Source organism: Podarcis liolepis (genome assembly GCF_965112155.1).
Source record: "Podarcis liolepis genome assembly, chromosome: 4".
In the NCBI taxonomy this organism is placed as follows: domain Eukaryota; kingdom Metazoa; phylum Chordata; class Lepidosauria; order Squamata; family Lacertidae; genus Podarcis; species Podarcis liolepis.
This window is the reverse complement of record NC_139558.1, coordinates 11,561,490-11,575,397: the sequence shown is the minus strand read 5'-3', so window position 1 is coordinate 11,575,397 and position 13,908 is coordinate 11,561,490. Positions and strand designations below refer to the sequence as shown.

The following is a 13,908-nucleotide window of genomic DNA, read 5'->3' as shown; positions in this document are numbered from 1 at the left end:
CTCACTGAGTACAATGGAGCTTACTTCCAGTTAACTGTGTAAAAGGACTGTACTCAAAGTCTGTTCACACACTTGCCATATTCCTTGAAACCTCTCTGAGCTAGTTCCCCCGCCCCACCATAAGATTTTATTAAAGCTGTAATGAAAGCTAAACCTCTCTGAGTAGAAACATTTGCTTTCTTCCAGTTTGCAGCTCTGCACAAATGTACTGTTGTCAGCAAAAGCTCGATATTCAGTACATTTTATTGTATTTTATTGCTATGGCTAGTGGCTGATGCAAATAAAGATTCTTTTGCGTGATAGAACTTTTAAAAATGATTATATTGCATTTGTGAGGTGCTTCTGGCTGAATGGAAGATATTGACAGCACAATCTTATGCATTTTTGCTCAAAAATGTGTTCAGTGGGGCTTCTGGATCCCCTTGTAGAGGAGTAGCGGCAGCCATCTCAACTGATCTCAAGACCAGTTTGAAACTCAAACTGGGACCTCATAGCATAACCAAAAAACAGACAAACAACAAGGGTTAATCAGCATGTAGTTAAATTTGAAGTACAGCTGACACAAAATGCAAAGGGCTGGAAGACATTTTGCCAATCTGTTGGTTTGACATTTTAAAAAGAGGGGGCTGTGTTATTCCCCCCCAACCCCTTGACTAACTCAACAGAAGCAGAACAGAAAGAGTGCTAGCACATTACCACTTTTGTTAGGGGCTGATTTTCCTACAGTGAAGGTTGTCATTTTGTTCAGAGGTGTTTTCTTTACGGTGCACTGAAAGAAAGTAAAAATACGAGAGATTAAGTATGGGGTGGTGGGAGGAGACCCAATCTGGCAAAAGAGATAAATGGCAGGCTAAAATAATGAGCCCACAACTCTTCCTCAGCCTCACTTTCCAGATGCCAGCTTTCATATAACTGAACATAAGAAGAATCCTGATGGCTATTTAGCCAAGTATCCTGTTCCCCACAATGGCCAATTGGCCAATAGCCCTTTCCTGTTGTTGCTCCAAGCAGCTGATATTCAGTGGCATATTGTCTCTGATTTAAACCTGGAGTTACACATAGACATTTTGACTAGCCACAACCCAATACATCTCAAGCAAGGACCCAAGTCCTCACTTAAGCTGTCAGTTCACACAGGCCTCAAATACAAGAATATGAATGGGCTCTTTGCTTCTCTGAGATGTGGAAGAATGGGAGAGACTCCTTTTCACCAACATACAGAGCAGTCAGCTGCTGTAAGAGAGGTTTTGATATTGGCTTGCTGACATTTCTTCTTCAGACAGGAGGCAGGAACAGCTGTCCACCCTCCTCAGCAGCTTCTGTTGTCTTTTAAAGCTGGTATTCCTTATTTGCTCTGCTTTACACTAGTCAGCAGAGACCCTCTGCTGTCCGATTCCTGACCACACAACTATACAAGCACTCGGGAGCTTCTATGCCTTATGCATGACCACCGCTAACTAAAAGTCTGGTGGCAATTTTTAGAAAGGGAAAGAAGGGAACGAGCGAAAGTATCAAATTAAGTAAATAATGGTTGGCTTCAACGTCTCTCCAACTGGCTGGGTACATGTAAGTTTTGGTACTAATGACAAAACAAAACCAGTTTTTTAGATACAATAAATGACTGTGCCATAGAACAAGGACAAAAACAGGAGAAGAGAGAATATATTCAACGTAATCATTCACACACTGTGACTGCAACATTATTAAATTTAAAATCAAGTGCTACTTTCCACTTGGGCAGATGAGGCTCACTCAACAGGAAGCGGAACATGTTCTGCTTCCAAGGCAAAGTTCACAAACCAAAACACCTACTTCCGGGTTTGCAGCATTCTTAATCCAAGTTGTTCATAAACTAAGCTGTTCTTAAACCAAGGTACCACTGTACTGCCTTGCAGGACATATTCGGTAGAAGAAACAGCTAAGGGGCAAACCCTACACAAATCTGGAGTGGAGTCCCTAAGACAGTTGCATAGTGCCAAGTTCTCCACAGGAAACAAAGCAAATGCCAGTACAGTGGTACCTCGGGTTAAGTACTTAATTCGTTCCAGAGGTCTGTACTTAACCTGAAACTGTTCTTAACCTGAAGCACCAATTTAGGTAATGTGGCCTCCTGCTGCTGCCGGGCCACCAGAGCACGATTTCTGTTCTCATCCTGAAGCAAAGTTCTTAACCCGAGGTACTATTTCTGGGTTAGCGGAGTCTGTAACCTGAAGCATATGTAACCTGAAGCGTATGTAACCTGTGGTACCACTGTACACTGATCAGAAGGTGCTGCACAACACCATGTTTTACGCTCCATTCCCAGGGTGTCCTGCAGGAAGATAAAGGGGCACGAGAGATGGAGATTCTTCCACCAGTTCCAAGTGATTCTAGTTGATTCTTTTTTCAAAAGAAAGGAGAAAGTTTAAATCGTTTGCTATCACGAGTATTGTAACAACCGAGGCATCGAACAACAGGCCTGAACAATTGTGACTCGTCAAGCTGACTGCAGATCATCAACCTATGGGAGAACAATACATCTCCTGTTTTTTAATGCTTGCTGGAGAATGTGACACCAAGGCTATTTCTTGGTGTTTCAGCGCACCCAAGTCAGTAGGTAGCAACTGGCTTGGTGGATCACAGATTGTTCAGGCCCTTTCAAACAAGTATTTCATAAAGGACTCTGAAAACAGGATCAGACTGAGGCCAAAAACCTTGGTCCCGCCACACCTATTAATTCACACCTGTCTGCATAAGCTTCAGAATTCTACTTGTTGATCATGAAAATGTTAGCAACACCCTTGCCCTTTCAATTTATGTCAAATTCATTGGCAAAGTGCAACAGGCAGAACATATGACGGGAAGCTTTTCTTCTCACCCAACAACAACAAAAATGTTCAAGCCTTCTGTAAGAAATTGTTTTGAAATGCTCACTGGGCATTAAGCCAACACGGAGTATTTCCTAGTAACCACTCTTTTTATACTATCAGATAAGCTTTGCTGGGGACGGGGTGGGATAGTTGATTTTTGGCTTCAGGTTTATGTTGTTTCGGTAGCTACTGCCATTCCAAAGAACGGCTATACCAAAGTGTGCTTGATCAATTTAAAAGCAACAAGAAAGGGGCTGAATGCTCATTGTGGCTGCTTTTTTATTTTTTCCATGCTATCTGAATTAGAGGAATTTTGTTTTTATAAGCATTCGACCCTGGCAAAGCTTTCATTGCAAGACTCCACCTTCACAGACTGTTGACACTCTTTGGTGTGCCAACATATAAATTAAAGGCTCCATGTTGCAAATTTGGACTTCATTTTGCATTTGCATTTCGCTTTTGGTGTTTAGGAGTCTCTTCCAGAATTGTTAATGCTGTCATGCCTGTGCTGTTGTTTAATATTTTTTTCCTGGGGAGCCAGTCCTTTAAAAATGATCACTCTGTGCTGCTTTTAAATGTTTGCAATGTGGTATTGCTGTGGTACACTACCCTGATATTTTATGAAGTCTCATTATGTAAATACTTTTCTAAAGGAAGGAAGGAAGGAAGGACATTCTTGTCAACTTTATAAACCTCCCAAAGCTATATCAAGTGTGTGAAGAGGCAAACGATCAGCTCCCACAACCCCAAATTACCTCCCAAGTTATTGCTTTGCTTGCTCTGGACCATAGTGCAAGCATTTTACTCACTTTTGCCCTGTTTTCAAACCTTTCTAGTATACAGGACATCTTAAACAATGCATGCTACCAATTTCAGTTTTCAAGGCAGCGTTTGGTATATAATTGCCCTTGACTTGTCTGGGTGTTTTAAAACAAATGGGGAGGGGTGAGGGAAGCAAAAATAATGACACCCCCCCCCCAATTGCTTTGATAATTTTAGTGACTAAAGTTGAAACAAACAAAAAACCCATTTCCTTCTCACTTGCTCTTATTTTAATTTCCCCAAAGGACACCCAACTAATATTTTTTCAGCATGCAGCTTGGAAATGCTGTAGTTACAGCCCCTCGGGCCAATATTCCTCTGAGCTCTAGCTCATGGTGGGATGATTTGAGATGAAACAATGCATATCTGCCAGATGTTTTGGGATGTTCAATTTACATTGCAATTTCCAAAGGGGGGGGGGCTTCTGGGAAGGCTGGGGGAACAGTACAAATTGTGACTGCAACCTTGTGACCTGGCAACCCTGAGAGGGCAAGAAAGTAAATGGATGGGAAGGTCTGGATTTTATATGCTGATTTGAATTTTTAGACCGCTAGAAGCAACAAATGCTTCTTCAAACAATGGAAAAAGTAGCTTGGAGCACATTTTGGAGTGTAAAACAAAAAGGCTGAAATAGAAGGGGTTAAGCGCCTCCCCTGCCCCACCTACTTTCCCACCACTGGGGTCTCCTTTTTCTCATGTACTACGTAATTTAAACATTTGGCTACAAGAAGTCAGAAAAGTAATTTGACCTGGTGGCAAAACCCACCCATTCTTTATCACAGACCAAAAGAAACTGGCACAGATCTACCGTATTTTTCACTCTATAAGACGCACCAGACCACAAGACGCACCTAGTTTTTGGAGGAGGAAAACAAGAAAAAAAAATATTCTGAATCTCAGAAGCCAGAACAGCAAGAGGGATCGCTGCGCAGTGAAAGCAGCAATCCCTCTTGCTGTTCTGGCTTCTGGGATAGCTGCGCAGCCTGCATTCGCTCCATAAGACGCACACACATTTCCCCTTACTTTTTAGGAGGGAAAAAGTGAGTCTTATACAGCAAAAAATATGGTATTTGATAATACTGTGAGTTGTCTGGCTAGCTAAAGATAGGCTTTGATTTCACTGCAATAGATCTTGATTTGTTTTATCCACATTTGATAACTGTTATTTATGAGGCTATGGTCTCCTGCTTAGACATCTCATGGTTTAGCTCATTGCTCTCTGTACGATTAAGCGCCCAAGTTCACTTATCCCTTTCTCTTCATCCCAAGCTGAGAGATCTTCTGCAGATGCACTGTCTGATCGATCTACCGCATGCATACCAGTGACCACTGATTATTTGGCCACTATTTCACTTGTTTGTCATACGCTGGTGAGTCATAGTTTCAGCATGCTCCAGGGTACTCACAATATGACAGCTCCGCGACAGGCACCCTTGTATCCGGCTGACAAACAAACATGAACCCAAAATAGCAAACAATCTTGGGTGGACTCCCATCTCCAGGTCATCGTGATGTGAATAAGCTTACAATACCAGTCCTCAACGGCTGAAAAAATGATGAAGGGCAGTTGCATTTTTGTGTTGCTGTCATGGGGTGTGTGTGTTTTAATCCACACATTTTTAGTTTTGATAACTCCATCCTGTTTGGGCAAGGGAGTGTGGTAATTGGGCGTGGTGATTACTAAAGGAATGATGGCTTTGGGGGGAGGGAAATGAGCTGGCGTCAAGGAGGGATGCAAAAGGTATTTCACATGTGAGGAGTGCAAGTCTGGCTCCAAAATTGGCATGGATTCACAAGGAAAAGGCACGCAGGTGAAATAAGGACCCTGGCGAAGCTATGTTTACCATGCAGATGCTGCTGGAAATGGCCTCTGTGTAATAACTAATCTGTAGTCTGGAAGGAAAATTTAATAGGGTGACCACTTAAGTATGGGACACGGGTGGCGCTGTGGGTTAAACCACAGAACCTAGGACTTGCCGATCAGAAGGTCGCGGTTCGAATCCCCGCGACGGGGTGAGCTCCCGTTGCTCAGTCCCTGCTCCTGCCAACCTAGCAGTTCGAAAGCAAAGTGCAAGTAGATAAATAGGTACCACTCCGGCGGGAAGGTAAACAGTGTTTCTGTGCGCTGCTCTGGTTCGCCAGAAGTGGCTCAGTCATGCTGGCCACATGACCCGGAAGCTGTACGGCAGCTCCCTCGGCCAGTAAAGCGAGATGAATGCCGCAACCCCAGTCGGTCACGGGGTCCCTTTACCTTTACTTAAGCATAATAATAAAAAAGGGGAAATGCATCACCTAAAAAAGGAGGGCAAATGAGTATTTGCATAACATTTGTGCATAAGAACTTAAGAAGCACCTCCTGGATCAGGCCAATGACCCAAATAGTCCAGCATCCTGATCTCAGTGACTGACCACATAAACATCAGACATGCTAGATTGTACGCATTAGCAAACTTAGATATAATTCCTGTAATTTTAAAAAGAAATATAGTCTTGTCACATCCACAGCTCAGTGTTAACCGCACCCACATTGTACATTTTAAGCCGTCTTATACCAGTTTGCTGGTTATATCTTTCCCCCAAAGAAACTGTAATCCTTTAAGGCGCTGAGAGCTGCTAGGAGACCCCTTGCACAAAACCAGAAAACTTCAAAGGTGTGTGCTGAGAGTTCACAATTGCCCAAGACTGTGTATTATTTTGTTTCACACTTCCTGGGTGGAGAATTTTTGGTTATTTTTCCGAATGCATGCCCTGTTGGTCTTAATCAGCATAATATAATCAACAAATTAGAAGGTGGGAACAAACACAATAGGAAATTCCTATGCGCATTAACGGACAACATCAAAGTTGCTCTTCATATACAAATTCAAATGCATTGAGGGGTGGAGTACTCCGGTCTAATTTGAATGGGGGGAAATGGATCAACAGCTAAATAATGCTCAAATGTGGAAAAGATATTTATACTGTATAAGTACTGTAGTTCCTAGGTAAGCTCAAGCGTGCCTCAGATCGTTTTTGCTGCTCCTACAACACACCCCTGTCCTTATGCCCTTGTTCCTATGTGATTAGACTGAGCAAGGGCCCTACTCTGGCCCTTCACAGCTCCGGACAGGACTTCTCCTTTTAGCCAACAAGGCTTTCACTATCCTCAAGTTCCGGCTGCTGTCCAGCTACCATACATGATGGACCACATTGTACCAAGCTGATTTCCCAAAGTGTACCTCAGCTGTCTATGTGAACTAAATAGCCAGGCTCCTGGGAAGGGAGAGGCAGGCATGTGAACAGTTGCTAATGCTGGGTTGTAAACTTCGTGCTCCTTGTTCTTTATCGCAGCTCTACAAACAATCTCACCCTGGCCTAATTCTCCCATCTCTATTTTACCTATTATCCTGTGACTCCACAAGATTTAATTTCTCGCTTTGCCTCAGGCTCCAGAATCCACACCTTAACAAATTAAGGATAGTTTCCTGTAGCACTGAGAAAAGAACTTTTCTTTCAAAATTGTGGCGGATGACAAAATCACCACACACAAAAAATAGGGGTTAATTGAAGGGGGCAACATTTAAAAACAAACAAAAAAGAGGTTTACTATAGAGTAGACAATTAGCAACATTAGAGCTGCCTTTATTTTATCCCTGCTGAAACTTGTGGGGATTCTAAGTTCTCAGTATTCAAAAAAATAATAATAATTGCTACTGTCCCACAATAAGTCAGCTCAGCCCAGATCTGTTGTAAGGAAAAAATACTGTCAAAATCCTTGGTCCTTTTGGTTCACTCAGGCACAATTCTCCTGCTTCTATCAGCTCCCAGCTCATCCCTTCTGCTGACTGCTCCTCAGTGTCCAGGCTCTGGGCTCTAAGGTGAAGACTTCAGAACCCTCCCTGGTGGGGGCTCTTGGGAGGAAGGCTCCCATCACTCTTCTTCATCAAGCCAGTCCCTGACATGCTTCACATGTGCCAGGAGAAAGAGAAGAGCCCAGTTATGGACCACCAGAGCTGGAACGACCTTCACAGTGATGCTCTAGGTGCTGCCCTCTGTGAGAAAGAGAACAAATGGCTTGTGGGTGAATGGTGTGCGCTCTTGGCTGCATGCCTGCATGTGTGTGACATTTGTGTAAATGGATGAGAGAGGACAAGACAATGGGTGGATGAATGGGAATAATGCTGGTGTTGAGTGTATGTGGATGGATGGATGGGTGGGTGGGTGGATGGGAGATGTTTGTGTGGGAGAAGGAGAATGAATGTATTAAGAAGAAGAAGAAGAAGAAGAAGAAGAAGAAGAAGAAGAAGAAGAAGAAGAAGAAAAGAGAGAGAAAGGGGTTGCACCCTCAAGGAAATGCATCCATTAACTTCAAAAAGATTACTCACCCCTGCTCTAATGCCTACCCTCCAACATTTCTCCGATGAAAATAGGGATGTCCTATTCCATTATTATTATTATTATTATTATTATTATTTATTTATTTATTTATTTATTTATTTATTTATACCACGTCCATCTGACTAGGTTGCCCCAGTCACTCTGGGCAGCTCCCAACATATAACAAATCTTTAAAAAAACAAAAACATTTTAAACTTCCTTAGACAGGTCTGCCTTCAAATGGCTCAGGGTTTAGATATCTTCATACCCTCCAACATTTCTCCAATGAAAATAGGGATGTCCTAAGGAAAAGCATGACGTTCTGGGATCAAATCAGAAACTGGTACATTTTCTGTAAATTTGGGACTGTCCCTGGAAAGCAGGGATACTTGGAGGGTTGCTAATGCAGTTTTTAGGATAGCACGCTGAAAGTACTTTGTAAAGTATATAGAATGTCAAAGCTTTTGTAAAACAGATTTAAAACAGGTGAAAGTCACTGGCAGCAGGATCCCCCAAGCAAGCATAATCTGATCCTTTTACACAGAGGAAATCATAATAATAGCCATTCTAACTACTGGTGTTTTAAGAAGGGCATCTTCACACTTTCAACTGCTGAGGCAATCATTTAAGCCATGTCAATGCCTCATGCAGCAAACAATATGTAATGCACTGATGTATGCACATCTTTAGATAACCAGCAATAAAGATCTGGTCAAAAGCAACTAGGCAGTGGCACCCGAGTCTATGGGGAGCACTTAAATCGGGTTTATCCATTACTGTAAATGCCCCCAGCTTGCAATGCAGCAGATAGAAGAATCAACCACAGAAAGGTTTACACCACTTCAAGAGCTCTGGTTTGCCAGCAACCGTGTTCTGTAGTAGCTTAATGTGCATAGTAGTTAATACTATGGGAGCCAAAACACTGTTTATGCAGAACAGTTAAGTAGAGGGAACAGAAACAAAACCTTGTCAGCAAAATGTTTCTCAGCATAACCACTGAGGTCCAGCTCCGAGGGCCTTCTGGCAGTTCCCTCACTGCGAGAGGCCAAGTTACAGGGAACCAGGCCCAGGGCCTTCTCGGTAGTGGCGCCTGCCCTGTGGAACGCTCTCCCTTCAGATGTCAAAGCGATAAACAACTACCTGACATTCAGAAGACATCTGAAGGCAGCCCTGTTCAGGGAAGTTTTTAATATGTGACATTTTAGTGTATTTTTCATCTTTGTTGGAAGTCGCCCAGAGTGGCTGGGGAAACCCAGCCAGATGGGCAGGGTACAAATAATAAATTATTATTATTATTATTATTATTATTATTATTATTATTATTATTATTATTTGTGTTAAAAGCTGAATTCAGCTCATCATGGTGGTGGGCAAATAGTCATGAAACTAAATAACCATCTGCTGTATCTCTGGACTTCCTTCTTCAAGCGGACTGTTGTACTAGACAGTCTACAAAAGAACCCTCCAACTCTATGGTTAAATGAATCTGGGCCACCTACAGTAATCAGAGGCATGTGTAGTGACAGGTTGCAGTGACTCTGAGAACAGGTCTTCAGGGCACACAGTTAATTAGATTAGGCCAAAATGGCAGCTAACTACATGCATGTTTTAGAGACCAAACTGATCATCAGGCTTCAATCTCATCTCACAGGTTTCACACCCTAAATAGCATTTTTGCAGGCAGACATGTATTCTGTTTTGCACATAAGGAATGACGTATTTAGTAAAATATGATCATCATTATCTCAGTCATGGGAGATTACAAATACAAAAGAGAAGGTTTAACGACCCAGTACAAAAGTGTAATGCTGAAATCACTTGTCTATTCATAGCAAAGCAAGCTTCTGGAACTGGTTTTACAGGATCTGGGTGGAGAGAGGATTCTGCCTTGAAAGAAATTAATCTTTAAAATTGTACATAGCCTGAAATCAGCTAGTTAAAGATGACAAAATTTTGATTTGTGTGAATTTGTTTTCCTTCAAACACTCCTGTGCTTCGAATGTAAATTGTTTCTGCATGGTGGAACATTTTGTACAACTTGAAACTTATTTCTTTGTTATTTTGAACAAAACAAAGCAAAACACCTTCCTTCAAAGATCTGCTACATACTTGCAATAAATCAGAACTTTTAATCCCTGCCATCCACCCAATTTATTTCATACTTTGTTTTTGAAGACATGTCTGATTTCTATGTTCCTTCCTATGAAAGGAATGTACTGGTACATTTCCACCACAATGCACATAAGATTAACATGCGTAAAATGCTACTCCTTCCACCATCTTCCACGTGTAAAAATAGATAAAAAGATTAAGCCGTTTTCCTTCCAGGGTGAGTGCACACTAGAGTTATCATTTAAGCAAACAACTACAAATTAGAGAATCATTTGAACAAGCAAGTTTTCAAAACTCTAAAGCGATTTTGACACCCCAGCTTTTGTGTAGCCTTTCAGAGGTTCCATCAGATTATACAGAGGTATGTGAAGCAGGAATGTGGTAAAAGAAGAATAAAACCAGTCCTCAAAACTGAAGTTGGCTGCTGTAAGTCCAAACTCACTAGAAGAGTTTGGCCTGTAGCAATTCCCAGTATGTATTAAAATCCATGCTTACCTCTTCAAACCATGAATGAAAAGGTCCAGAACCCGGCACCCAGTGGTCTCTGTTACGCAGTTCAGTTTACAGAAGAGCAGGATCGTCCTCCATCTGAAAGTCTTAACAGCTTGGAGGCTTCTCTACCAGAGGCTGACTCATTCAGGGAGGAGAAAGGAGGTGCAGAAGAGGGAGTTCACCTTGCACAAATACCAGTTCAGTTTAAATCCACTGGCATATTTTTGTACTCTAGTCTCTCCTGTGATGCAGAGACAGATCGCAACAGACAGCAAAAAACATACAGGTTGCTAACGATAACAATACATTTTTGTTACAAGGTGCCTAATCCCATAAAAAACAAGAAGCCAGTTGTCACTGTGCAATAGACCTATCACTTTAGTTGGAAGTTGAATGTATATTTTTTTAAACAAAAAACAAAAAACCCTGCCAAGCATGTGAGGAATCTTCAGGGCTGTAACCTGAGAAATTTACACACTACAGTCCTATATCTATTGGCTGAAGAATTTCAGTCATTTTGCTGAAGCCTTCATAGAAGCTGGCATTGTAGGAACTCCAGAAGAAAACTTGCTCTGCTCTGGAAAATCAGGTTTAGCTATTAAGCAATCTGAAGTATAACCAAATAAAAGGGCTACAATTGCTGTTTGTATGGAAACAGATACTTTTATTTATGCACTTGCTCTCCAAGGATGTAATTCTGATTCATGAAGAAGGTGGACATCCCATAGAGGATGTGAGGCAACCAACATATGATGTCAAATTATGCGCTATCATTCAGCATTAAACACCCATGCCAAGAGGTGAGCCAAACAAATATATAGCAAAATAATGATTTTTTTTTAAAAAAAAATATAAGGCATTCTGGAGCCTGCTGTGAGGTACAGTCATACCTCAGGTTACAGGCGTTTCAGGTTACAGGCGCTTCGGGTTACTTCCGGGTTTCGGCAGTCATGCATGCGCGGAAGTGCTAAATCGCATTTTGCGCATAAGTGCCGAATCGCAACCCGTGCATGTGCAGATGTGCCGCTGCGGGTTGCGAATGCTGCGGGTTGCGAACGTGCATCCCACACGGATCACTGTATTTAATGTTGCATATATCTCTTTTGATTAAAATAAATCCTCAAAGTTACGGTAATTCCTGATTTTTTAATTGTTTTCCGTTAACCTAACATAAGTAAGGGGTTACAGTGAGGGGGGAAAGTATTTGGCCCCCTGCTAAATTTTCCCGTTTGCCCTCTGAGAAAGAAATGACCAGTCCATAATTTTAATGGTAGGTTTATTGTAGCTGTGAGAGACAGAATAAGAACAGGAAAAACCCCTGTTTACTTTTTTCTGCCATGACTGTTCTCAAAACAATTACTTCAGTTCAACCAACTTCAAGGTCAGAGCTACCAACTCTTATTTCTTTCCCTCGGTACTGGAAAATTTCACTTCCAAGCCCACCAGCTATGTCTCACTAACTCCCAAAATTTACAGTGTTTATACACAAAACAATTCAAAAACTATATATGCACAAGGTTAGAAATATCTCACCCAGGAAAGAAGCAAGGAAAAAGGAGAAAAAGAAAAAGAAAAAGAAGAAGGAATTTGACTGTTAAATAGCTTTAGCATCTAACTCTCCTTCTGCATTGGAGACCTGTTCTGGCATCTACAAATAATAGTGGTAACGCGGGTGGCCCTGTGGGTTAAACCACAGAGCCTAGGGCTTGCCGATCAGAAGGTTGGCTGTTCAAATCCCCGCGATGGGGTGAGCTCCCGTTGCTCTGTCCCTGCTCCTGCTCCTGCCAACCTAGCAGTTCGAAAGCACGTCAAAGTGCAAGTAGATCAATAGGTACCACTCCGGCAGGAAGGTAAACAGTGTTTCCGTGCGCTGCTCTGGTTCGCCAGAAGCGACTTAGTCATGCTGGCCACATGACCCGGAAGCTGTACGCTGGCTCCCTCGGCTAATAAAGTGAGATGAGCGCCACAACCCCAGAGTCGGTCACAACTGGACATAATGGTCAGGGGTCCCTTTACCTTTACCTTATCTCTGTTTTGGTAGCCTTAGTATATGTTGTAACTAAGTTGTGGCATGAGGTGCTGAATATAGCAAAATGAATCAGAAATTCTAGGCGATCTACTGCAAATCAGTCTGAGATCTACCAATCAGTAGATCCAAATCCAAGTCCAACCAGGGGGCATTGGACAAAGTGGACTTCAATATGAGAAATATTTGTTTTTACCCATGAAACTCAAAGCTGGGCAAGCCACATTGGCAGCATAACCTGCTTCACAAGGTGGTTATAAGCAGGTTTAATGGGGGGGGGGGGATTATGCTATGCTGCCCTTTGGAGGAATGGCAGGATACAAAAGTGATTGATACACACTCTCTGAGCCTATTCCTGGAAGGGAGCCTGCAAGCTATTAATAGAACTGCAAATGCAAGAGTGAATTATATGAACCTAGAACGTGTATATCTTGTTCCCAAGGCTTTGTGCTTATCTTGAGGAGAAATACGCTCGTCTTTAAGTTTCAGGTACGCAGCAACAGCATGAACTGAGCCACACCTTAATCCATACCAGAGAGAACACTGAAAGAGTGGTCACAGGTTGGCAAACACATACTTCAGATGCCAAGAGAGCCTTCAGTGACAGCGAAAAGGCTCCTGGCGATACATTTTATTCCCACAAGTCTCAGCAAAGTTCACATGCCGAAGGCAGAAGGAGAATTAATGAGATTGGCTGGAAATGCCATGAATACTCACGGCACTCTGAACATCAGCCTATTCACTGCAATTTTGCAGTGGCTCTTGTTTCAAACACTGTTGGACTTAGTAGCGGCTGAGACGGTAGGAGTCTTTGGGTCCATATAGGAATTAGGGTCTCTTTTCGTGGGTACATTAGCAAAGGTGGTGCCTAGGAACATTGACCTTAAAGAATACCACCGCCTTTGCTTTCCAAAGAGTAAAAAGGACAAACCAGCTAGACATTTATGCATTTGCTGACATTTGTGTCTTTACTCAGAGCACAAAGGTTAAATGAGTAAGCGTGACTATACTTCCCAATCATATGTTTATGTATTTTATCGTGCACAGTGTTGCCATGGACAATTAGTAACTGGGATTAATTAACAAGTACCACTGCACAATTTTTGCCAAAATGCATATAATGACAACCAGCATGTCTTCTGAAAGGAGGAGTTTACTTCAGGACTGAATCGGGATTCCTAAACTAAGTTGGCCCATAACCTTAGTTTGCACTGGCGCTTATTATCACACAGGGAAACACAAGCACATCCC

The 13,908-nt window shown here is 42.2% G+C and overlaps 1 protein-coding gene across 7 annotated transcripts in view; it reads right to left on the bottom strand.

Moving 5' to 3' along the window:
- SCEL (sciellin) overlaps nt 1-11,171 on the bottom strand; it is a 57,825-nt gene extending 46,654 nt beyond the window's left edge. For 3 of the 7 annotated variants that reach the window (XM_083501254.1, XM_083501257.1, XM_083501258.1), the window contains exons 1-2: nt 10,635-10,795; nt 697-769 (exon numbers count right to left, since the gene is read on the bottom strand). In XM_083501254.1, coding sequence (XP_083357380.1) covers nt 697-739 — 43 coding nt within the window. In that variant the 5' untranslated portion in view covers nt 740-769; nt 10,635-10,795. Of the gene's footprint in view, nt 1-696; nt 770-10,634 lie in introns of all 7 variants that reach the window. The other 4 variants (XM_083501253.1, XM_083501252.1, XM_083501256.1 and 1 more) reach the window with 4 other exon arrangements.
- Nucleotides 11,172-13,908: the final 2,737 nt, after the last annotated feature.